We start from the raw sequence: 27,285 nt of genomic DNA, 5'->3' as shown, positions 1-27,285 counted from the left end.
GACCGTATCCCCTGCTGAAATTTTCAAGGCAGCAGGACCAGTTTCACTTGAAGCCTTTCACACCACTGTGACCAGCATCCAGGAAGATGACGACATGGCCAGAGACATAAGGGATGCCACAATCTTCTTGCTCTTCAAGAACAAGGGCAACAAAGCTGACTGTGGAAACTACTGGGGCATCAGCCTTCTCTCTACTGCTGGAAAGATCTTGGCTTGAGTAATCCTCAACTGTCTGATCACCAGCATCTCAGAGGAGAACCTACCAGAGGCACAGTGGGGTTTCCGCCCAGGCCACAGGACCATTGACATGATCTTTGCTGTCTGTCAGGTCCAGCAAAAGTACATAGAGCAGAACCTGGACCTATACACCATCTTTATAGACCTGACCAAGGCGTGTGACACTGTCAACAGAGAAGCCCTGTGAATTATCCTGTCAAAATTCAGCTGCCTGAGAAAATTCAACCTCATGCGCTGTTCGACAGTGACATGACAGACCTCGTTCTTTCGAATGGTGAGTCTTCAGATCCATTTGAGATATCCAATGGCATGAAGCAAAGGTGAGGGCAGGTCCCAGTGCTATTCAACCTTTTTTTCATCTGCATACTCAACCACGCAGTTAGGGACCTGGACCATGGAGTCTACATAAAGTATAGGCTTGATGGGTCACTTTTTGACCATCGTTTGAATGCTAAAACCAAGATGCTTGAGAGGCGCGTCCTTTAAGCCTTTTTTGTTGATGACTGTGCACTTATGGCACACAAAGAATCTGATCTCCAGCTAATCGACAACAAGTTTGCTGGAGTCACTCGCCTCTTTGGCTCGGCCATCGGCCTTGGAAAGATCAAGGTACTGTTTCAGCCTGTTCCAGGATCTGCTGCTCTCCCTCCTTGCATCTTTATTGAAGGAACAGAGTTAAAAGACAGTGGACGAGTTCAAGTACCTCAGCAGCGTGATAAACAATGATGGCTCCCTTGACAAAGAAATCAACGCCAGGATCTGCAAGGCCAACCAGGCACTAGGACATCTGAGAACATCAGTGCTGAATCAGCATAATATCCAAATGTCCACTAAACTGAAAGTGTACAGGGCTGTAGTCCTGACCAGTCTTCTGTATGGAGGTGATACCTGGACCTTGCACAGAAAACACATGAAACTGCTGGAGCGCTTCCATACATACAGCCTGAGGTCAATATTACAAATTCAATGGCAGGACAGAGTCACGAACCTGGAGACTTTGACAGAGCAGGAACTATAAGCATGGAAGCCACGATTCTGAAAGCCCAGCTTCGCTGGACAGGGCACGTCATATAAATGGAGGAGCCAAGAATCCCTAAGCAACTCCAAGGTGAACTCTCCCAGAGCAAATGGAATCAAGGTAGGCCTCACAAGAGATATAAAGACTGCATGAAGGCCACCATTGCTCACGCTGGATTAAAGCCAAAGCAGCTAGAGCAAAATGCAGAAGACTGAACTGCATGGCACGCTTCATACAACACATTTATGACAACTCCGAAGAGCAGCAGTGCATACGCCTGATTGATGCTCATGAGAGGAGGAAAGCAACAGCAGCAGCCACACCTACAGAGCCAGGACAATTCCCTTGCCCCTACTATGAATGACCATGCTCTTCAAGGCTTGGGTTCCTCAGCCACATGCAAGTCCACAACCGATGAGCCTGTGCAAGCTCAAGACATCATCGTCAGACACGACAGACTACCAAGAAGGTGTGCAATGACTGTAGGGGGGGAGAGAGACATTTTATAGTGTTAATTAATGGAGTTTTATGTAAGTGTCTCATAATCCATGGGAGATTTTATCATAGATTCCCACCACCACCCTATACTCACTTCTTTTCTTTTTACTTACTGTGACCTACAATATCTAGAACTGAAAAAGTACATTCCCTTATTAGAGTGCTGATTTCACAGGCATTAATATAAAACAAATAAGGATGGAATAATACTTTGCACTTTTATAGCACTTTTCCTTAAAGTTTTATGAGCTTTAGAAACGTTACTTCTCAACACCCCATGAGGTAGGTATTAGTAAATTATTTCATAAATAAACAGATCAACATGACACAAAGAGACCAAGTGACTTGCTCAAGGACAACGGAATTAATCAGATCTAGAAAAAGAAATGATTATATCAAATGAATCAGTGTTAGAAATAGAATCCAATCCAACTTTCAGTTGTAAGTACTGCTTTTGTTGTGACAAAAGTCAATGTAGCTTTTTTGATTTTTGAACCCAGCAATAGCAGTAAGAGATGGGTGGATGGATTACTTTTAGTTTGGAGATACCACTGAAATGTTGTTTAATTGCTCAAACGTTTAAATCTTCAGAAAAACTGGCACAGGACGCCATCCAAATTACTTGTGCAAGGGCATGCTAATATCTTTACAATCTCTAAAGTTAAGTAGAAAGTTTTTCTTCCTATCAGATATATTCTCTTTTCTACCATGGAAAAAGAAAAGCAAAGTAGTACTTTTCCACAAATGTAAACTAAAATTATTATTACCTATATAGCCTCTGTTAACTACTTTTCTAGTTTCAAAGCCAAATTTTGCCCTAAGCTGCCTCCCACTTAAGTGAAGGAGAACTGCCCTGAAATGTGCACTGGCAGAATTTAGCCCTTAGTTCCTGTATGGTATTCAGACTTCACTGATTATCATCACCACACAAGATTAATTCCAGCTACCTGATTCTTGTTTGATCTGAATAGTGGGCTTGATGCCAGCTGGCAACTGACACTGTTGTGGTTGCTGCTGATGTGCTACAGGAGATGATTGTGACAGCTGCTGTTGGGTCTGTTGTATTTGATGCAACTGCTGTTTCGGGGTCTGCTGCTGATGTTTGGGAAATTGTGTTAGAATCTGGGTTGGGGCCCCCACCAAGCTTTTTGGAGAAGGAAGTCTGGTAGATGCAACTTTAATTGCCGACGTGGACACACCTGTGAAAGACCAAAAATATGGATTTAAAAATGAGACAAGTGGACAAATTTCTGTTCTTTATGAAATAAAGCCATGTTTTCATAGCCTTTCCTACCATGAAAAGCACATGTAAGCATGCATAGGACCTACAATAATGCAATATCATCTCTAAAAGTGCTTGAATTCCAAGACAAAAAGTCTTTACATACGTTACCAACACATCCGCAAAACAGGATAAGACAGCTCAGTGGTTCTCAACAAGCATTCATTTAACCTTGGGGGGTATGCAGAGGTTTTCGGGCTGGGGTGGTGGGGGACGACATCAACTCATCTAGCTATTTGCCTTGTTTTACAACAGGTTACATAAAAAGCACTAGCATACTGAGTACAAACTAGAATTTCATATGGATAAATTCTTTATACTGAACTAAATACTGTGCACTGAAATGTAACAATAACATTTATTTCATAATTATATGCAAAAATGAGAACATCAGCAATATTTCAGTAATAGTGTGGCTGTGATGTTTTTGTATTTGCGTGGATGATTTTGTAAGCAAGTAGTTTTTAAGTGAAGCGCAACTTGGGTATGCGTGATGGACCAAGACTCCTGAAAGGGGTGTATTAGTTTGAAAAGGTTTGAGAGCCACTGAAATAAATAATGTAGAGACTGTGCTTCAAAGAGCTTACAGTCTACTCTGTGCGTTCTGTACCATAATTAAAATAACCCATTTCAAGACTGATCTTCTTTAAATTGCAATAAAAAATTTATTGCACAATAAAAACTGAAAGCAGTTGTAACAAAATATAGGGACATCAAGAGCATTAGCACTAACACAAAATGTTTGATAGTACATGTCGCTAGTTCTTAGGAAGGCTAACCAGCTAATGCCCTCTATTTCACAACATATGTGCAATACATAACTTGGAAATCAGGAGCAGGTGTGAGAAAGGTAAGCAAACCCAAGTTTACTTATCAAGGTATAAAAATCCTGTACTGTAATAGTGATTAAAACAAAGCCTGCAATAAAAGCCCTGCCTTCGAATTTTAAACACTTTAAAGTATTTCCTTTCCTTCCTTCCACAACTTTTCCTGTAGAATCTGGTTCAATCAGTAATTTTAAAGACCATCTCTCATAGACAACACATTTTGCTAGCTCTTTGGGAGGCCACAAAGACAGTTTTTACTGCAGCATACAGGAAGTGGAGCGTGAAAATTACCTTCCTGCTTCAAGAAGTTAAAATAATAGCACAAAGGATTCCTCATAAATATTGTAATGAAATACTGATTTGCGTCACTATCATCTGTACTACTCTGACCAAAATTAAGAATGTAGACAAACTACATAAGAATGTATATCAAATAATCCTATTCCAAAATAAAAGTCTGTGATAATATATTGAAAAAAAAAAAAACAAACAGGGTAGGAAACACAGGGAAGCAGCAGCATTATTTGTTAGATTCCAAAAAAGAGAGAAAATGGGCCTATAAAATATATTTTTTGGACAGCCAGTGTGCTCTAGAATATTTAATTAGTCCTAGAAGCCAGCTACTCCTAATTTCTAATCCTGGCTCCAACAGATTGTCTCTGACCTTGGGTAACCCATTCTCGACTGGAAAGTCAGTTTCCGAAAGAAATTTATAAATGATTCTTCTCCTCACAGAAATGGTTATGAAGATTAAACACTCAAAAATGATCTGAAAACTAAATATGCCAAGTGGTATTATATTTATTTTTGGGTTTCATTTTGTGAGCTTGTCTAAACAAAAATAAATTTCCCCAAAAGATCACCACCAAGAAAGTTAGTTACTTTTCATAGCTGGGACGGTTAGGGAGAGGTTAAATTGTAACTTCAAAACTAGCTTATGGTTTAAAACTTTTTAATACTGCAATTAAATCACACTCATAGTGGAAACTACCATTTTAGCAAGATTCTCTTTGGTATTATGCGATTTGGATATATTAACTGTTGAGGAGGAAGAGAAGAAAGCTGAATTAAGGATTTGGTTACTGAATACAGCAGATCAGCTGGATTGGGAATTTGATGCATACAAGTTGTTTTCCATGTTCCATGCACTTTATAAAGTTTATGTACTAAGTGTCTCAAACAATGGGTGCTCTGCTCAATTACAATTTAAGAAGTAAACAGAATCATCAAGCAGGAAGGAAAGCAAAAGATCAAATAGGTGAGGAAAAAGAAGCTGGGTACATCATTCCCCTTAAACTTTGTTTCCTGGTACTCAGATGGATTTTTTTTTTTTTTTTTTTGCCAAGAAGGTGACAAACTATAAAAAAGAAGGATACTCTCCCCCCCGCCCCGCAAAAACATCTCTTTCCTATAACATTCATGGCACCTGAAGTGACAAAAGAATCAATCATGGAACCCTGACCTAAAGAGTTTAGTCAAATAAGACAAAAGAATGTGGTGAGAAAATTGTTTTGAATTTAACACAGTTTGTTAAATTAGGCACTTGCATCCATTTCTGACTTTCATGTCTTACTACCTGTACTCAAATACAATCTCTTTGTATTTAATGAAATTGTTTTATATGATCTAGGGTGTTTAAACTTAACTGTATATTTTATTTGTATTAAAAAATAACAGACTTAATGTGAACGTACATTTTCCAGTAGACCTGGAGTAATGCCTAAGATTGGGACTGTGATGGGGTCACCATGCAGTGTAACTAAGGCTGTTAAGAACCCAGGTGTCGCTCGCTGGATGCAGTAAACACAGATGTAGCTGAGAGTGACCTTCATTCTGGTAGATGTTTGTGAGAAGTCCAGGCTGAAGGCTACATTAGTAAAGCATTATGAAAGTCATTCCACATCAGGGCATGAGTGACACTGCTAGCCACAATCTGAATCGTACCCTGGTGTGTTACAGCCACCCTCCCAAAACAGGAGCTACTATTTCAGGTTTGATAAATATAACTGTCCTACCTTGTGCTACTGTTGACATAACCACAGATGGTGTCGACGACACCACAGCAGTCACAGCAATGGTATTTGGAGTGGAAGAGGGAGTGGAACAACTGCTGCTGCTACTGCTGCTACTGACCACAGAGGACTGAGAAGCTGTAATAACCACTGGTTGCTTCTGAGTTGTGGAGGCAATGACAGATGTTGGGACAAGTTTAGTGACTGCTGCGTAGTTGTGAGACTTGGAGAGAATGTTAGGTACAAACGTTGAACTTGGAGAGGTGGTTACTATGATAACCTGAAAACAACAAAAATTCATCACTCACTTGTGTTTAGAAGTTGTACAGAATTTTTGCAATACACTACTCACATACAATTGTATTTACTTTTAGTGAACTTAATTTAATAGTGTTCATTTGCAGATTTAAACAAATAAAATGTTTCCCTTGGGTAGGTGGGGGGATGGGACAGCTAATCTGGTAATTTCTGAAGGGACTGTGATTTCCAATTAACACAGGTAAGTTTTGGTTATGATGAAAACAGTCTGTATGTGAACTAAAGTAGTGACATTACTGATGAACTGAAACAAGACAGGTGTTAAGTATCAGAGAGGTAGCCGTGTTAGTCTGTAGCTTCGAGAACAACAAGAAGTCTTGTGGCACCTTATAGACTAACAGATATTTTGGAGCATAAGCCTTTGTGGGCAAAGACCCGCTTCATCAGATGCATGAGTTGGGGGGGTGGTTTCCAAGGAGTATTTCAAGGGTGGGGTACCAGTAAGAGGGAGGGCCACAGCTGACAAGGTCTATGCAGCAAGGTGGAAATGGCCCAGAATCAACACTACTTATCAAAAGAGGAAAAAAACAAGTCAGATCAGACAGGGGGACATGAGCCCATGCCCCACTGCAATTTACATGGGTCAAACTGGACAGCCTCTCTGTAAAAGAATAAATGGACATAAATTAGACATCAGGAACAGTAATGTACAGAAGCCTGTGGGGGAACACTCCCTGACACTAACACGGCTACCCCTCTGACACTTCAATCTCCAGGGACACTCAGTGGCAGATTTAAGGGTGACAGGCCTGAAACAAAAAATTTTGAAAAATCAAATGAGAGAGAAATCTCTGAGCTGCAATTTATTTACAAATTTGACTCCATTAACCATGGATTAAACAGAGACTGGGAGTGGCTCGCACCTTACAAAGGCAGTCTATCTCCCCATTAGACTCTGACAAAGGCTCACATCCTTGTCTGATCTGACTTGTTTTTTCCTCTTTTGATAAGTACTGTTGATACTGGGCTATTTCCACCTTGCTGAATAGACTTTGTCAGCTCTGGCCCTCCCTCTTACTGGGACCCCACTCTTTAAATACCCCTCTGAAACCACCTCCCCACTCATGCATCTGATGAAGTGGGTCTTTGCCCACAAAAGCTTATGCTCCAAAATATCTGTTAGTCTATAAAGGTGCCACAAGACTTCTTGTTGTTCTCGAAGACAGGTGTTAACGGTCTCAGCTCATCTCAAGAGGCACAAAGTCTGTCACCATCACCCAAAACTGCTCCATGTCTGGAATTTCAGGGGGGTTTTAATCATCACTCTGCTGAACCTTGCATGTATCCCAAGAAATGGCAACAAGAGGTGTTAATTATTTAATAGTTAAATAGATTATTTGCCAAGAGTTGCTCATTTAGCAATACGGATCAAAAACTATTTTTCAGACTATTACTACATTTCCCATCAATGCAATAAATTCTGCCCCGCCCCCGCCCCCCACACACTTTATCGGCGAACAACCCATTTTAGGGATCAGAAGCAATGTACATGATTATCTATGGGTGTTTTAAAGATGGAATGGACATTTCTTTCTCTCAAGACATCAATTGTCCGCAGATATAAAATGCCAGGCTTAGTGAATTACAACAGCACTGGACTGATTGCTGAAATGCCTCGACTTCATTTTAAACTTTCAAGAAGGTTTTACTTTCATACAACTGCCTGGTTTGAGAAACTGATTGTTTTGTGTCTGTATACAGATCATAAAACATATATGCATAGTGTTTTGATGTTATGGTGTACGTGAATATACAACATACAACATGCTATATTACATATGGAAACAAATAAATTGAGCATATGTACATACTGTTTATGCCACATAAAATCCTACAGAACACTCATCTGTCCTACACAATTGGACACAAGAAAGCAGAATATTTTTTGAAGTACAATATTAAGGAATGGGGGTTTGAACTATTACACCTTTAGGTACTACTTTCTCACATATGTAAAGACAAAATAAATATGGTAAAAGTACAGCAATTGTATAGCATCCTTCAACTGGTAAAAGGTTATCTGATAAGCAGATCAACAGGAAGTTATTCAGATTTTTAACAGAAATATTTTTGTAATTTGTTAAAGACATTTATTAAATATATAGTGAAGCTATCAAAACAAAAAAGCACTCAAGTAGCACTTGAAAGACTAACAAAATAATTTATTAGGTGAGCTTTCATGGGACAGAACCACTTCTTCAGACCATAGCCACACCAGAATAGACTCAATATTTAAGGCACAGAGAACCAAAAATAGTAATCAAGGTGGACAAATCAGAAAAGAAATTATCAAGGTGAGCAAATCAGAGAGTAGAGGAGCAGAAGGGTGGGTGGGTGGGTGTGTGTGTGAGAGAGACAGAGAGAGAGAATTAGATTAAGCCAAGTATGCAAATAACTCCGCCACAAAGCCACTGAGAGCTCCATGCCAGTCCCAGGCCTGGATGAAGGAGGAGGGTTGATCAGATTGTTGGTCAAACAACAATACGAATGAAATCTGATGACAGTACAACCAAATGTTAAAAGATGCCAGCTCGGACGTCGCCTGGATAAACAAGACCTGCGATACCAATCGAGCGATCGGGGTTGGGTCAATAAGTTGGCTCTGAAAGAAAATTACACCTAACACATATGCTACCCATTGGAACATCCGAACACTGTGGGCAACTGGAAAATTAGAGCTGCTTCCGAAGGAAATGGAGAGATATCGATGTGATATACTTGGACTGGCAGAGATGCATTGGACAGAATCAGGAGAGATATGCGGTTGCGAAGTCATTTGGTCAGGAAATGAAACGAAGCATGAAGCAGGAGCTGGATTCCTTCTTAGCAAAACAGCTAGAAGAGCATTATAAGGATACAAACCGGTGAGTGCAAGAATGATGGTCATGCGATTCGAAGCAAAACTGTTCAACATCTCCGTCATTCAGGTGTATGCACCCACATCAGACAGTATGGAGGAAGAGATTGAGCTACTTTATAAAGACTTCACAAAGACAGTGGAGGAGATACCGAAGAAAGATGTGTTGATCATTGGAGGAGACTGGAATGCGAAGGTTGGGAGAGAGTCGTGGGAAGGTTCGGATATGGAGAAAGAAATGTATGAGGTGAGAAACTGTTAGAGTTTGCTACAGAGCATGAGATGGTGATTTGTAACACGAGATTCCAACAAAAGGACTGTAGGAAGTGGACATGGCGATCGAATGACGGGAAGTCCAAGATCATGATAGATATGATTTTGATAAGAAGATGGATAACATCAATGCAGCAGTGCTGAACTTTCCAAGGAGGTGATATAGTCTCAGACCACGGTCTAGCGATCGCAAACATCAAAATAAACCTCAAAAGAAAATGTAAGACACAGTTTAAGAAAAGAAGAGATGTGGTGAGGCTATGTGAGGAAGAAACAGGGAATGCATACAGAACAGCGCTCAAAGAGAAGATTAAGAATATCGCCACAGAGAAAGACCTAGATAAGAGAGTCGCAAGGCTAGCCATCGCTATAGAAGAGGTAATTGAGCAGACTGTTCCAGAAGAAAAGATCAATAAGAAGTGGATTACCCAGAAGACACTGAAGTTGGTTCAAGAGAAAAGAGCACTGAAGATCAGAAGAGATGTTTCTGAGATGGTAGAACAGCAATATAGGATGAAATACAATGAGGCAAGCAAAGCAGACAGAAAGGATAAGGAGAAATGGTTACAGGAGCAACGTGAAGATATTGAGAGGTATTACAGTGAATGTAAGACCAGTCAGGTGTATAAGACAATTAGGAATATTAACAGGAAATGGCAACCGAAACACATGGCGATCAAAGATAAGAACATAAGAATGGCCATACTGAGTCAGACCAAAGGTCCATCCAGCCCAGCATCCCATCTGCCGACGGTGGCCAATGCCAGGTGCCCCAGAGAAGGAGAACAGAAGACAATGATCAAGTGATTTATCTCCTGCCATCCATCTCCTGCCCTTGTTCTGAAGGCTAGGGCACCATACTTTATCCCTGGCTAATAGCCATCTATGGACCTAACCTGCAAAAATTTATCAAGCTCTTTCTTAAACCCTAATAGAGTCCTGGCCTTCACAGCCTCCTCGGGCAAGGAGTTCCACAGGTTGACTGTGCGCTGTGTGAAGAAAAATTTCCTTTTATTAGTTTTGAACCTACTACCCATCAATTTCATTTGGTGTCCCCTAGTTCTTGTATTATGGGAAAAGGTAAATAAGTTTTCTATATTCACTTTCTCCACACCATTCATGATTTTATATACCTCTATCATATCGCCCCTCAATCGCCTCTTTTCCAAACTGAAAAGTCCCAGTCTCTCTAGCCTCTCCCCACATGGGACCCGTTCTAAGCCCCTAATCATCTTAGTCGCCCTTTTCTGAACCTTTTCTAATGCCAATATATCTTTTTTGAGGTGAGGAGACCACATCTGCACGCAGTACTCAAGATGTGGGCATACCATAGTTTTATATAGGGGAAGTATGATATCTTTTGTCTTATTATCGATCCCTTTTTTAATAATTCCTAACATCCTATTTGCTTTACTAACTGCCGCTGCACACTGCGTGGATGTCTTCAGAGAACTAGCCACTATAACTCCAAGATCCCTTTCCTGATCTGTCGTAGCTAAATTTGACCCCATCATGTTGTACGTGTAATTTGGGTTATTTTTTCCAATGTGCATTACCTTACACTTACCCACATTAAATTTCATTTGCCATTTTGCTGCCCAATCACTCAGTTTGCTGAGATCTTTTTGTAGTTCTTCACAATCCCTTTTGGTTTTGACTGTCCTGAACAACTTGGTGTCATCTGCAAACTTTGCCACCTCACTGCTTACCTCATTTTCTAGATCATTGATGAACAAGTTGAACAGGATCGGTCCCAGGACTGACCCCTGGGGAACACCACTAGTTACCCTCCTCCATTGTGAAAATTTACCATTTATTCCCACCCTTTGTTTTCTGTCTTTTAACCAATTCCCGATCCATGAAAGGATCTTTCCTCCTATCCCATGACCGCCTAATTTACATAAAAGCCTTTGGTGTGGTGAGATGAGAACGAAGAAGTGCTCATGAACAGGGAGAAGATTGTGGAGCGATGGATGAGATACTGCACTGATCTATACAAAGCACTGCTGGACCCGAGTGTCTCAGAGAGACTGACTGAAGAATTGAAAGAGATATCTCCCCCAAGCATCGAAAGTGAGACCGATATTTCAAAGGAGGAAGTAGAAAAAGCAGTGAAACAACTAAAGAACAACAAGAACCCTGGAAATGATAAGATCATGGGAGAGATGATCAAATATGGTGGAGAAAGCATGAGTCAGTTACTGACTATGTAATATAGCATGGAAAGAAGCGAAGCCACTTAAGGAATGGACAAGATCTGTGCTAGTGACAATATCCAAGAAAGGAAGCACGCTGGAGTGCAAGAACTACAGAACGACTGTCCTAACAAGTCACATAGGTAAGGTGTTGATGATGATACTGACTGAGAGATTAAGATCGCAGATAGAACATACAGCAAACGAGCAAGCAGGGTTCAGAAAGATAGAAGTACCATACAGCAGATAGTGGCACTAAGACTGATAGCGGAGAAAGCTCAATGAAAGAACAAAAACATATACACTTGATTCATCTATTTTCAAAAGACTTTTGACAGTATAGATCAGAAAGTGACTTAAGCGGCGTTGGAGTCATATGGAGTGGATGATAGACTGATACGGTTGTTGAAAGATATCAATGATACCTAGGGATCTAGGGGTTCTAGTAGATCACAAGTTAAATATGAGTCAACAGTGTGATGCTGTTGCAAAAAAAGCAAACATGATTCTGGGATGCATTAGCAGGTGTGTTGTGAACAAGATACGAGAAATCATTCTACTGCTCTACTCTGTGCTGGTTAGGCCTCAGCTGGAATATTGTTGTCCAGTTCTGGGCACCCCAATTCAAGAAAGATGTGGAGAAGTTAGAGAAGGTCCAGAGAAGAGCAACTAGAATGATAAAAGGTCTGGAGAACATGACTTATGAAGAAAGGCTGAAAGAACTGGGCTTGTTTAGCTTGGAAAAAAGAAGATTGAGGGGGGACATGATAGCGGTTTTCAGATATCTTAAAGGGTGTCATAAGGAGGAGGGAGAAAACTTGTTCTTCTTGGCCTCTGAGGAGAGAACAAGAGGCAATGGACTTAAGCTGCAGCAAGGGAAGTTTAGGTTGGACATTAGGAAAAAGTTCCTAACTGTCAGGGTGGTCAAGTACTGGAATAAGTTGCAAAGGGAGCTTGTGGAATCTCCCTCGCTGGAGATATTTAAGAACAGATTAGATAGATGTCTATCAGGGATGGTGTAGATAGTGGTTGGTCCTGCCGTCGGGGCAGGGGACTGGACTCGATGGCCTCTCGAGGCCCCTTCCAGTCCTAGTGTTCTATGATTCTATAATGCGGAGGCAGCAGTGAAAACGTGGGGAGTTGGGAAGTTGGTTTATAACAAGTAGAAGTACAGGACAAGGAGATCCAATATTGCCAAGTATCTTCATCGCACATCTGGAGAGTGTGATGGACAAGATCAAGGAAGAGGTCGAAGGGATATCTGTGCATGGGAAAAGAATTAACAACTTGAGGTTCGCGGATGATATAGTTATCATTGAGGAAGATGAGGAGAAGCTAGCGAAAATGGTGCAGGTGTTAAACGAAGAAGGGAAGTGGTATGGACTGATTACGAACATCAATAAAAAACAATGGTATTTGGAGATAAGCAAATAGGAAGGAAGATCAGTGTGGATCGTATTGAACTAGAAAATGTAGAGAAGTTCACATATCTGGGGAGCAACATAACATATGATCTAGACTGTAAGGAGGAAATAGCAACTAGAATAGCAAAAGCAGGAGCAAGTTTGAAGGCGATGGATAAGATCTGGAAAAGCAAAGCAATTAGCTTAAGAACGAAGCTGGGCCTCTTGAAAACGTATGTATTCAGCAGCATGTTGTACGGATGTGAGACATGGGTGATTACAAAAGATTCGAAAAGAAGAATATTGGTGTTCGAAAGGAGTTGTTATAGGAAGATTCTGAGAATATGATGGACGCAGGTCACCAATGAGGAATTATACAGGAAGATACAGCCGAAAGAGAACCTGCTGCAGAAGGTTATAAAACGCAAGCTACAACTATTTGGACATATTTGCAGAATGAACGACGAACGAAAAATCAAGACCCTAGTATTCAGCATAACAGACGGTTGGAATAGGAGAGGCAGACCCCACAGAGAATGGATAGATGATGTAGTAGATTGGTGCGGAGCTAGTCTACAGAAACTAAGCCACTCTGCACTGGATAGGGAAAGATGGAAAGAAATAGTGAGAGAGGCATCAGACACCAACGGGTGCTGAGCCCATGGTTATTGATGATGATGATGATGAAGTATGCAAATGAGCCCCAATAATGACCCAGAAAATTCCCATCCTGGTTCAAACCTCTCTCCCCTCTGGGTGAGAGGTCTGTCCTCTCCTATAGACAACTATCTAACCTCAGGAAAATTCTCATGGGCAACCACAAGCCATACCACGGTAATACTAATCCTGGAACTTTTCCTTATAACAAATCCTCTTACCAACTTTGTCCACGTATTTATTCTGGAGACACAATCACTGGACCTAACCACTCTAATTACAGGATTAGAGGCTCCTGTAGCTCAACCAATGTTATATATGCCATCATATGCTAGCAATGCCCCTCTGCTATGTATATTGGACAGACTGGACAATCTGCCAAAGAATGAATGGACACAAAGAAGACATTAGGAGTCTGAATACACATAAAGCTGTCACAGTGAGCATTTTAATGGACGGGCCATACTGTTAAAGACTTGAGAATGTGCATCCTACAACAAAGAGACTTTAACAGCAGATTACAAAGGGAAACAAGTGAACTGCAATTCATGCTCAAATTCGATACACTGAGACTTGGCATTAACAGAGATAGCAATGACTTTATGCATTACAAAGACATCTTCCCCATCTTTGATATTCGTAGTGATCTCAGGTAGGACACTTACAGTTAGTACTTCTCTACCCTTCTCCCCACCACTTCTCCCTCCCTCTTCTGCCATATGTATCTGATTTGTCCATTTTTATTTCAGTTTTCTGTATCTCTGTGTTATAAAACTGTCATGCCACTTCCAGTACAGCATTATCTCCAGATCCAAAGAAGTGGGTCTGCCTCACAAAAGCACATCACATAATAATTTATTTTGTTAGTCTTTAAAGTGCTACATGACTGCTTTTTTTTTGTTTTGTTTCCATAAAGTATGTTTACAGTCACTAATCCTGGTTCTGAGTGTTCCATGCTGTAATTTATCTCTAATTTACCCCTAAAATATCTTCTAAGAGCTCAGTAAGCAGTGAAAATGTGGGTAATGTACTAGACAATATTGACCTCCCATGGTCCAACAAATTCTCTCATCTGGCACCGGAGACGAGAGGTTCTACTGGTATTGGCAGTTTTGAGAAATTCCAAACGTATGGTCCTCTAATGACTTTATAAAAAGGCCCTTAAAAAAATGTGAGGGTATCAGTTGTCACTCAACTTGATTAGCAGGACACATTACCCATCTATCCTTCTTTGTACAAAGCTTTATACAATAGGAAAATTGAAAAGCATTGACATCTATCACCGATATCTATGAATTTTCTAACAACCTACCAAAATATCACTACAATACTGAAAACTGATATGAAAATTCAAGAACCACATTCAACCTCACTTACTGTTTAAAGAACTGCACATTAAATTAAAGCATAATGCCAAACCTTAATAATCCTTTAAAATTAGCAAACTAGCATTATCATTTTGATTGTAAAACATGATATTCAAACTAAGCGTAAAAGAGCACCACAATAACAAATTATGAAATATACAAAAACTACTACACTTCCTATGAGAAAAAGTTTAGATCCTGACATTGTGATTTAGCATGGGAAGTGAGCAAGATTTCACCTGTAGATAAAATGTATCATTTTGCTTTGTTTTTTAAGAACAAGTTACAAATACCATTTTTGTTTGCACACTTCTGCGAAGCCTGAGTGGAACACAGCACGGATAAATATTTCTACCCAGGGACAGAAATTGGTATCTGCTGATCTACAGGGCTCTACTCATGGGAACAGCAGCAACCCTATCAACCAGCTGCTCCCAGATATGTGACTGTACCACACCCAGTGCCACCCCCAGCAAAGCTGTACAACTCCAGACAAGAGGTGCAGCTGGGGGCTGAACTGGGAGCAGTACAGCCACTCTATCCCACGGAGCAGCAACTGCGGGAGAAACTGGAGGGCTGTACTGCAGCATACCTGCTCTGGTCCTGAGAGCAGCAACACTATATTCTTCTTCTTTGACCAATGTGATTCCCAGGATCAGCAGATATCGATTTCTATGCACAGATATCCACCTTCACAGATAGAAATTTGAATCCATTTACACAGGCCTATAGCCTTGAAAAGATAAAATTAACAGCATTTCCATTTTCAAAAAGATAACTAGTGTTCTATTCAGAATATACCTTTTGGCTAAATGTCAGTGAATTATCAGACTATAATAGTTTAATTTTCCATCTTGGACCCCTACCTTGTATTTGCAGGTCTATTTCATTTTGAACTACTATATCCTCCTCTATAATCTATGTTTTTCAATTTCATTTTGAATATAGATACTAAAGTACAGCCTAAAAAACTTTATTTATTTAGCCTTCAAAACACTTGCTCTGAAAAAGGAACAAGCTGTATAAGTAGTATGCATAATAAAGATAGCATAAATGTAGAATGTAGATTAATACAGCCAGCCTCACACTTTTCAAACAAATTATATTTATAACAGACAATGAAACACTCAGACACAAAACTCTGTGCTCATCTGTAGAAGTGTTAAATCCTCTACTTTACACAAATGAACAAACATTAAAAACAAGTCAGGAATAAATCCATTATCTGCACATCAAAACATAGCCAGCCAATCCATGGAACTAAGTATCCGAAATCAGGACATGGAAAGTCAAGAATCTGTCATTATTTGAAAAATGTTTTCTAGAGGCCAGTCTAAATCTATGTGTCAATGTCTAATTAATCTCTCATGTAAGTCTACTGAACTCAATAGATACACCAAAGATGAATTTGACTAGTGGTGTTTCTGCTATTGTTATAATCCTCTTTAAATTTAAAAAGGATTTATTTAATTTAGTTAATGACAATCTATCCAGCCAATACCCTGAACCCACAAAAATCAAAAATAAAATTTTATTTAGGACCAGACAAAAATCGAAAACCCTCCCCAAAAGCCTGAGAGAACAAGTTAGTTTTGCAGCTTGATCTGGAAATTAACAAATGCACCTACCAATTAAAAAACATTAGGGGAAAGCTTGCCCCCATCCCCATCGTGGTCAAGCTTAAGCACTGCAAGCTTGAATACCTTAATTGATCTCAGCTGCCACAATACTATGTAAAGGGAATGAAAAATTGCATGCTAAAATGAATGGAAAAATAACATCCCCACAATCTCTGTTTAGATCAAGCAACAAGTCCTCCTGGAGCCGAAGAGACATTTCATGTCTCCTAGAGGCAAATTTCCTATACATGGTAGAGTGGACCATGCAATGACAGAACCCAGTTTTCTAAAGTCTTACTATTATAAAAATAGAATAATTTTAATTAAGGAAAAAAGAAATAAAGATTACCTTGACCAAAACTGTTACCACCTGATGGTAGCTTATTGACCTATGGGATCCCGTTCTCAGTGGACTAGTACCCATTTTACAAAACCCAACACCACAAAATGTACTAACCGGCAACCTTGTTGGCAGTCTCACCAGAGAGGCCAATAATTAAATGAGCCTGGAGACTAAATTCCCTCTCATCCCTAGAAGTGATCCCTTCAGGTGGGGCAGTGTGAGTGAAGCTTGAACACCCACTGCCTGTGCTGTACCTGTTCTGTGGATAAAAAGAGGGCTTCAGTTTCCAGGGCTGTCAATCCAGATCACTTCACCCAAAGGTGCACTAGATTCACACACGGGGTTTTGTTTTAAAAAGAGGGATTACCTTACCCAAAACACATTCCTTAAAATACAACTCGACACTTTGTAAAGAGGAAAAAGCGAAAGATGTCTTGCTCATAGACAGTGTTACATAATGCTTGGCAAATTCTTCCACGTACCTTCTGTGTTGTTGTGTTTGTTGTCTGTGTTGAGGGTTTAGTGAACGTTATTTTCACAGGAGACATGTGTGGCGGCAAGGAGTTGGCAATGCTCTGCATGATATTACTCATCTTCGGGCTGCCACTCACAGGTACCGTAATAGTTTTAGTGACAGGAGTGACAGCTTTTGGGACTTCTTTCAGGAGAACAGGGGAGGAGCTAGAGGAGTTAGTTCGTCGTCTTTTACGTGGCTTTTCATCATCATCTGAGCAGCTGACACCTGGAAGAACAAGATTTTTCAATTACATAGCACTTTTCATCTGACCATTTCTCACTATTTTATAACAAAGTGTGTTAAATCTTACACCTGTTTTCTAATGGGGGGTGAAAAAAGACAGAGAATATAAAACCTTTTGAAGATCACAGCAAGTCGATGAAACCTGAGAACAGAACCAGAGGTTTCAATTCCTTCCCACAGAAACAGAGGATCTAAATTCCCTCCTTCCTTCCTTCTCATAATACTAAATTTCTCTTTAAAAGAACAGGGCAGGAAATGGCGAGGGCAGGGTCAAATGGCCGACAAGCCCTTCCTAGAGCACGGGCAACCCAACCCCTTAAAGGGCTCCTCCCAAACACATCCCCCATGCACACGCCGAGGACCCTGGCTGCTTGCATCACGCAACCTCCAGCACAGCACTCTGCAGAGCCTTGGTTAGCCACCACACCACTGTCTGCCATGGACCTGCAGCACTTCACTGACGGGGACACCTTGGACATTGTGGCCAGACTGATGGACATCCTAACAGCATGCCATATGAGGCTACGTGCTGCCCGACATATGGTCGTCGTCCTGCAAGCTCCCCGCACGCTGCATCCGGAGCACCCTGTTCCAGCCCCGCTGTCACCTCTGGCAGTACCCCACCAGCAGGGAATGGTGGGATGACATCATCCTAGGAGAGTGGGACAACCACCAGTGGGTCAGCAACTTCCGGATGACCTGGGCCATCTTCATGGAGCTGTGCCATTGGCTGGCACCAGCACTTCGCCTCCAGGACACCCGCATGCGGCCCGTGCTCCCCCTGGAGAAACGAGTGGCCATCGCTGTGTGGAAGCTGGCCACCCCAGACAGCAACTGCTCAGTCAGCCACCAATTCGGGGTGGGGAAGGCCACCGTCAGGGTCGTCCTCCTTGAGGTAAGGCACCCTGGGCCACACACCCATGGTGGGGCCCTGGGAAGGGGGGTCCCAGGGAGCAGAGCCCCCATATGCTACCACACACTTACAGGTTGTCGCCGCCATCAACAGGACCCTCCTGCGCCGCCTTATCTGCCTGGGGGACACGGATGCTGCCATGGCCAGCTTCCAACAGCTGGGATTCCCCAACTGCATCAACGCATTGGACAACACCCACATGACCATCTGGGCCCCACCACACAGCCGGGGACGGTACATCAACTAAAAGGGCTACCACTCCGTCGTCCTCCAGGCCCTCGCGGATGCCCGAGGATGTTTCACTGACACCTGTGTGGGCTGGCCGGGCAGGGCCCATGATGCCCGCATCCTGCGGAACTTGTGGCTCGGTCACAGGATGGCAGAGGGCACCACATCCCCCCACAGAAGCTTCCAGTGGGAGACATGACCATGCGTCATCAACAATGCTGCCTACCCACTCCAGGCCCGGCTAATGCGCCCCTACATGGGACACACCAACGAGAGCCAGGACCTCTTGAATGCCGGCCTCAACCATGCCAGAAACATCATGGAGCGGGCATTCGGCCGTCTGAAGGCACGTTTCAGGTGCCTCTTGATGTGCCTGGAAGTAGGCCTGCCCAGTGTGCCCACAGTCGTGGGTGCCTGCTGTGCACTGCACAACCTTGTGGAGAGCAAGCAGGAGCTCTTTGTGGCACACTGGGCAGACAAGGCCATGCCGCACTATGAGCAGCCAGGTGCAGTCCTGTGTCGCCAGGTGCACTGGGACGGGGTGCACATATGGGAGACCGTCCGGGAGACCTTTGCCTGGGGACCCCCATGACCTGGCCACTTCACTCCACGCAACCCCCACTCCCCCACCCTTCTCACCCCTGCCCCACCAGAACGCCCCTTCCCATTCCCACCCGAGGCAGGACACATACACCGTTAAATAATTCAACTGCTATGCTTGGAACATAAAGAATGTGTGACTACTTACTGGGTTGGGGGAGGTGAACTATATACATGGGGAGGCAGGGGGCCTCAATCCTCCATTGGAGTGGCTGATCAGGAGTCACAATGGCCCCTGGAGCCACGACTGCCCAGGGTCCAGGGACCACGGCGGGGCTGGGGTGGGGCAGGTGGAACAGGGAGGTAGGGCTGGACCAGAGTATCTAGGGGCTCGGACTCGTGGTAGGGGGAGCCACCAACGGGCAGGGCTTGCCTGGCCACAGCCAGTGTGCCAGCTCCCACCACTTGGCTGGGAGCAGAACTGCAAGGGCCGGGCGGGGGGGGGGGGGGGGGGGGGGAGGGGTATGGGGGGGCTGGGGAGCAGCGAGGAGCTGAGGAAGAGGGGGTGGCAGGGAGGAGGGGGGGATGGGGCAGAGGGGGGTGCTGTGGGAAAGGCCATCCATGGGGTGGGTGGCTGGCCTAGGCGGTTGGCTTCGACCTGGGTTGGGGTGTTGAGATACCCGGCCACCAGGTCCCAGGCCACCTGCTCCATGGAAAGCCATTCCCGCAGCGAGTGGTTGTGCTCCCGCCATGCAGCCGCGTGGACTGCCGCCAGATAATCTGCCCAGCTGTGGCGACGGCTCCTCCCACTATGGCGCCTGGTCCAGGGAGATGTTGCCCCTTCGCCCTCCTCTGCTGTTGCGGGGTTCCTGGGCACGTCCAGGGGGCTGGGGTGGCTGGCAGATGCCGAGGCTGTGAAGACATAAGGTGAGAGGGTGGTGCCCTGTCACTCATGAGCCTGGGTACAATGGGCCAGTGGCCTTGTCCCCACCGCCATCCCACCCTGCTTGTGGTGAGGGGCTCTAGGGCAGCCTGTCATCTGTGGGGTCTGTCAACGCAGAACTACTGAGTGGCTGCCCCAGCCCTCCTGGACTTCTGACCCTCATGGCAGCCCATGGCCCCATGTGAGCCCCACCTGGCAGCCATGACAGCCATCCCCGGGTCCCTGGCCGTGTGCCCAGACCTGTACTGGCTGCGTCGGGGACTGCCCCCTCCCCTGCATGACCAGGGCACCCCACATCCGGTCCTACCTGAGGGTTCCTCGGGTAGTTCAGGGGAGGCCCGGGTGGAAACAGCCGGGCTAGGGCCCTCAGAAGCCTCGGCCATGCACAGTGGTCCCTTGCTGTCACTGTCCCTGGTGCCAGCAGGTACTTTGGGTCCTGCTCACGGGGGGCAGATATTGAGGATCCTGGCTGGGGCTCCTTACGATGGCCCTCTCGCTCTGCCGTGTCCAGGGTCTCCTCAAGTGGTGTAGCCTCCCTGGGTCCCAGCAGCTGGTGGAGATCCCTGAAGTAGTGGCAGGCGCTGCCCCTGACTGCCTCGCTGAGTCCCTCGCTCGGGCATAGCCCTGCCGCAGCTTCTTCACTTTGGAGCGGATCTGGTCAGGGGTTTGGAGGGGGTGGCCCCTTGCAGCGAGGTTGCTGGCGAGGTGGGTGAAGGTGTCTGCATTTCTCTTCCACCCCTCCATCCTGAGAAGGATGTCCTCCTCCCCTCAGACAGACAGCAGGTCCCGAACTTCAGCTTCCAGCCAGAGGGTCCCCCTCCTCTTTGAGGGCTGCCCAGAGCCCCGGGAGCCCCGCCGCCTGGAGCCCTTGGCTCCACGGGGATCCTGGGGGGTCTTGGCTGCTGGCCATCGGTCCAACCACAGTGGGGTGTCGCTTTCTGGGGGTGCAAGGGAGTGTAGTCTGGCCACTTTGTGCTCCTATGGCTGCCCAGCACACACACAGCTTCCTGCACCGGGTTTGTGTGTCCCTGCAGCTTTAAGACACTTGCAGCTGACAGCCATAGAGCTCTGGCTGCTGGTGGGAGGGGCAGCAAGGGAGCAGCTACACACATTTAATTTCGAAATTAAAATCCAAAGGAGGCGTTATTCCCAAAACGGGAGTGGAATAACCATTACAAAATGAATGCCTTTTAATTTCAAAATTACTCTTGAAATGAGCAATTGCTGTGTAGTCGCTCTCCTGCTCGTTTTGAAATTGCCCCTCATTTTGAAAATTGTTTCAAAATGAGCTGCTGCTAGTGTGGCCACAGCCCAAAGGTATTGAGTCACCTCGCAGTTTAATCTTGGTTAAGAAATTAAAAGAATGCATCTGCCAGTGTGGGGTTTTGATCATCTCTGTAAAAATGGCAGAAGTTACACTAATGAGACCACACATACGTGACAGGAATGGGAATACATTTTTCAAATGCATCCCCATTTAGAACTCCACATTCAGCTTTTCTAGCAGTTTTTATCCATGGTAACTATATGCATGTAACTAAAGTTTCCATGCCCCCCTTACACTTTGTGCCTTCTTTCATGAAAGCCAGTAGGCATGCAGCAGCATCCCTTCCTCCTTCAAACAGCTTCTGAAATCTATTTATCTTACAATACATTGCTGCTGCTTGTGCTTTAAGCAGTTTGAAATGCAGGTTGAACCTCTCTAAACCTGAACACTCTCATCCAGCAACATTCGTAGTTGGTATGGTTTTAGTTAACTGAATGACCACTTATTATGGGTATGACCAAGTTTCCCGTAGTCCCATAAAGTTTGTTTCCAGCCACCAGTCCTGGCTCTCAATATTCTGTGCTGTTTTTAGCTGTAACTTACTTCTAATGTCTTCTAACAGCCCAGTAAAGTGAAAGTGTTGACAATGCTGCTAGACAATACGGACCTCCTGTGGTCTGGTAAATTTTCTTGTCCAGCACCAGTCAGGTTCTACCAGATTAGAGAGGTTCAACCTGTAGTGGCTCTTTTGGCACATTTACTCAGTATACATCAAAAAGTGAAAAATTTTTTCCAACATGCAATCCTGAAAATGACACTTTTTGCCTCAAAAAAAGTTCCTTCACCTCCCCAATCACCCACCTCAGCTGCAGCAAACATAGTGGCTGTAAGGAACTCTACTGAACCACACCGGCTTTCTAGAAGATGGCCTGTTGGTCCTGGTACACACTGGCAGTATGACATTAGTTTCATAAAACACTAGACCTTGCCCAAGTTTCTCTTACTTCAACTGGCCCAAAAAGTCACAGAATGTCAGACATTATATAGATGCATGTTTATTGTAGCCATCTTTGACTATGCTTCGGTGCTTCAAACAGGGATGATACCATGGTTATGGGCAATTACGTTAGTCAAAGGTGATAAGTTGAAAAGCATGCTAAAAATGCTTGCAGTTCATCTTTGTACGAGATAGCTGCAGATGCTCATTCTTAAGCCCTCATCTTGCTAAAGAAAAATTAAATAGACAACAAAAATCTCATGTGGTAAAATACAAGCTTTCAGGCAAGCCAGAACAAACTATGACTCTCTAATAGAAGACAATATTCAGAAACTGAATGTAGGTGTTCCAAAGGCAAAGAAATAGGACTTTACATGGATTATGAAGCATAATCTTTACAAGGAAAGATGCTATTTACATGTCAGAAGATGGTATTTGCTCCATCTATGTATCCAGACCATCTGTAGGTATGTTTCGGGCCACAAAAGGCAGGAAAGTACATACAGGGAAAGAGAGAAAGCTGCTTGTGAAAATGAATTTGCAGTGGCAGCAAAGGCTGCTAGTGGGCTAAAATATTATTTTCTTATGGAAATTTCAATGACTATAAAAAAACCCACAAACTTTAATTTATATTATACCTAAATCTGTGGATAGAATTAGTGATATACAAATTATGGATTCAGTCACACTGCATGTGAGTGGACTGTGTGTGTGCTTACAAATTAGACCTGAATTTTAATATTGATCTGCCAACAATTCACGTTGTGTCCTCAAGCAAGTCAATCTCCCTGTCTGTTTCCCCACTCATAAAATGGAAAGTGTGTTTATGTGGCTCTGTGGAAATATATGCAGTGTTCCCCCACCTTACAAGGGCAATTTGTTCCTGAAAAACTCCTCTTAGGGCAAATTCTTTTAAGTCGAAAATGTAATTACCATTAATTTCAATGAGAAAAAGGTTTATGCAGTCCTGAGCCCCAAAATTTACACCCATTTATGCTAAAACACCACCAAATCCCATTAAAATGAACACAATTACTTCAATAGTTAACATTAGTTATCATAACACAACCTAACAAGGCATTTTCCCTTCATTAATTACTCTACAATATGTCTGTTTACCTGCAGAGACAGGAGAATGGAAATCAAAGAGCGCCTGGGAGGAGGGTGCAAAGCTGGGTAGCTGCTTGTGGCTGCAGAAGCGGGGCTGGTGGAAGGGGGCGGGCAGGGCAGAGCAGGGCACGGGGAGGCAGCCCGGCCTAAGTGCAGCTTAAGTTAAGTGGGGAGGGGGCAGTGTCAGGGGCTGGCCACGCAGGGAGCTAGGCAGGCACAGGAGCCCCCCAGTTGGCAAGGGGAGATGCCTCGCTCGTGCAGGGCTGCGCAGCGGAGAGGCCCCGCCAGTAGCAGCTGAGGCGCTAAATGCAAAGGAACGCCACAGGCAGCAAGCAGCACCCAAGGCCCAGCTGCGCAGGGTAGGCAGCAGTGGCCCCCTAGCCGCCCAGGGAGCGAGCGGCAGGGCCAGGATGGGCTGCGCGCCCAACAGCCATGTCTCACAGGAGCACCTGGGAGCACACGGCCACCGGCTGGGCCAGGCGCACCGCTCCTGCAGAGCTGAGGCGGAGACCCAGACCAGCCACAGGTAAACGCTGGGCCAGGGGCTCCAGGAAACTGCCGCTGGGCACTGCAGAGAGACGCGCCGGGCAGGATGCTGCTGTGGGCAGCCGTTGCCTGGAGCCGCAGCCTCTCTCCCGCTGCAGGGCACCCGCATCCCGCTGAGGCACACGAAATTGAAATTGTTCCTCGTAAATTCGAGGAAATGCCTCCTAAGACAAGGTAGGGGTTTTAAAACAAACTCCTCATAAACTTGAATTCTCATAACACGCATGGGTGTATGTCGGGGTATGACTGTAATGAATTAAGTATCCTCATATCCATGAGGATGGTAACGAATAAGTATATAAATTATACTGCTCATTTGAGGATACGGGATTCCCCAAAACTTAAGATTGTACATAGCTTAAGCTTAGGAGTTAAAGTAAACAGTATTATTTTGGTGGCAGCCATAACTTTTTTAGAGGATTGCCCAAAATTACTTTTATATTTTCCACTTCCACACCACACAAGAAAATTTACTATGAAGTAACAGATGTGTCGAAAATAAGGGTGGGTGTATGCAATATTTTTGCTCTGCTTTATTACAGGTTCTATGAGAACCATATTCTTGCTGTCTTTGATTCTGTAATAATTTGCACTCCAACAAAGCTTTTCAAATAAAAATAAAAAATCATTATTGTTAGGTTCAACTCTCAAAGCACTAACCTATATTTTAAAACAAGGAAGTGATGTTACATAAAAGTCAATGGCCCAATCAGACTGTGACTAGCCCCAGGTCATGCACGAAGTTAGCGGTAGTGCCAAATATCCAGACTGTTGGCTTTGACCTGAAGGTAACATTGCCTATGTGTAAATCAGTTTTACATTCATCCCTTGCTGTATGAGCACAATTGGTTCCTAACTTTTTGCTCATAAGTGAAAATTCATAAAAGGGACACTAAATTCCCATTAAAATACGTGTAAAAGTCTCTGATGGGTTCCAGGTGCTCAGAGTGGCAGCAGGTGGTGGTGCTTTTGAAAAGTAAGTGAACCTGGGGTTGGGAGGGGGTTAAAGGTTTGGGGCAGTTTGGGGCCATTAGCTGGAGGGAGGGTTAAAACCTGCAGGTGGCTCAGGTGGAGGAGGTAGCGGCTTGTTCCTCCTGGCTGCAGCAGGGGTACCTGGAAGAGTGAGGGGGGCCGGCGGTTTTGGAACAGGATGGGTGGGTGTTTGGAGTGGGCTGAGGGGTTGCAAGGGGAGCTGTGGGCTGGGGCGAATATTGGGACTGGGCAGAGGGGCTGCGCTGGGAGTTGCCATGGGGGAGTGTTGGGAGTGGGCCCTGTGCAGCTGCAGGTCTCCCTGCGCCCCAGCCAGGGACCCCGTAACTGAAGCTGACCCAGCTGCGGGGCTGTGGGTCTCCCTGCCCTCTGGCCAGGGACTCCACAACCGGCTCAGCTCCAGGTGTGGGGCTGCGGGTCTCCCCACGCCTGGCCAGGGACCCCACGGCCCACTCGGCTCCAGGCACAGGTCTCCCTGCCAGGGACCCCGCGGCTGGAGCGAAGGCAGTTGTGGGCCTGCCAGACTAGCTGCCCCCACTGCAGGACTCTCCGCCTCCCCGCCGGGCTGCCAGACTCGCCACCCCATCCCACCCTCCCCACCGGCTGCAGCAGATCCAGCCGTGGGGTTGCTGGTCTCACAGCCCCACCAGTGGCTGGCTTGTATTAGCAGGGGAAGTTCACTCATCAGTGAACACTGTTAGATATTTGTCTCCCTCATTTTAATGAGTACTTGTAAGTAAAGTACTCGTTAAACGAGAGATGAGTGTACTTGAATGCTGTGTGTCACAGCTACTGCTCTTGGAAAATAAAATAATGTAATAAATAATTACATATCAAGTAAAGGTTTAGGTCACATCTGCACTATGCAGTAAATTCAAATTTATTAATATCGATTTTGTAACGCTGGATTTTACAACATAGAATTTAACTATTCTCCCCTCCCCATGTGCTCCTCACAAAGTCGACTTATTGCTGCCACTCTCAAATGGCAAACATCAACTGTTGCCGCGGTGCACTGTGGGAACATATCCCACATCACCCTCATCCCCATAACAATCTGGGTATGTTTGCTGGCATTTGATATTATCTGCCCACATTGTATTATCCTCATTCCCCTCCCATGGTAAGCAAATGTCCAGTTTTCCAGTCATAAAGAAGGAAAAGTAGAGCATCTAAAAAGACAGCAAAGTTAACAGAAATCTCTTTCTTCTGTAAGTGAATTATCAAGGATTTTATAAAAATCAGCAAGTGTGTGTCTTCTCAACTGGCCATCCACTGACTGTTCCCCCTCCCCTTTATGGCATCTGATCCTAGAAAATGATACAGGGCAAAGAAAAGCATGAAGAAAGAGTTGATGGCAAAGTTTTTGAACAAAAGAGTTGCTGAGGGGAGGGCATTTGGCTTCCCAGTTCATTATACAGCTTCTGTGCACAGTCTGTATTCTCAACTGGCCCTCCACCCATTCTTTCCTGCGTGAAGTGGTGTAAAGTTAGAAGAAAGAGGATAGAAAAGGTGAGGAAAAAAAGATTTTTGTCTTCCCTCGTCACTACACAGTAATTGCCAATGTTGGGAACGGCAGCAACGCCCCAAAAATCTTCGCCACCAGGGGGAGACTTCCCCCCAGTGGCAGCTGGCCCCCCAGGTCCTTGTTGGAGTGTGTGGGGGGTTTCAGTGGGGAGCCATTTGAAGTAGTCCCTCCCGTGCAGCAGAAAGGCCCTGAAAATCTTAGCCACTGGAGGGAGACTTCCCCCTGGCAGCAGCAAGCTCCCGAAATTCTTTTCCACCCTTGCAGCCCTAATTGCGTGCAAGCCAAGACATGGTACTGCCTGGCAGCATGGTAAGCATCGAACAGCAGGCATGTCCTTTTATTTGGGTCAGGGAAAGACCCTGACTGTGTGGCACCTGTGAGGGAGGGAAGATGGGCCACGCACAAATGCAAACCGCTGAGAAGAAGTTTCTTGGCCTCTTATGCAAGCACAACCTCCCCAACAGCCTTGATGCCATGTGGTGTGGTGGGGCAGTGGCTGATGCCAGGCAGTACAGAAAAAAATACCAAGTGTAGAGACAGAACCACAAACTCTATGC

General features: G+C 44.5%; 1 protein-coding gene across 7 annotated transcripts in view; it reads right to left on the bottom strand.

Moving 5' to 3' along the window:
• EMSY (EMSY transcriptional repressor, BRCA2 interacting) overlaps nucleotides 1–27,285 on the bottom strand; it is a 98,684-nt gene that overhangs the window by 43,984 nt on the left and 27,415 nt on the right. For all 7 annotated transcript variants that reach the window (XM_074981996.1, XM_074981913.1, XM_074982204.1 and 4 more), the window contains 3 exons: nucleotides 17,389–17,648; nucleotides 5,878–6,154; nucleotides 2,701–2,952 (listed from right to left, as the gene is read on the bottom strand). In XM_074981996.1, the coding sequence (XP_074838097.1) occupies nucleotides 2,701–2,952; nucleotides 5,878–6,154; nucleotides 17,389–17,648 (789 nt within the window). The remainder of the gene's footprint in view (nucleotides 1–2,700; nucleotides 2,953–5,877; nucleotides 6,155–17,388; nucleotides 17,649–27,285) is intronic.

This window comes from Carettochelys insculpta, chromosome 1 (genome assembly GCF_033958435.1).
Source record: "Carettochelys insculpta isolate YL-2023 chromosome 1, ASM3395843v1, whole genome shotgun sequence".
Lineage (NCBI taxonomy): Eukaryota > Metazoa > Chordata > Testudines > Carettochelyidae > Carettochelys > Carettochelys insculpta.
This window is presented reverse-complemented; position numbering and strand designations above follow the sequence as displayed.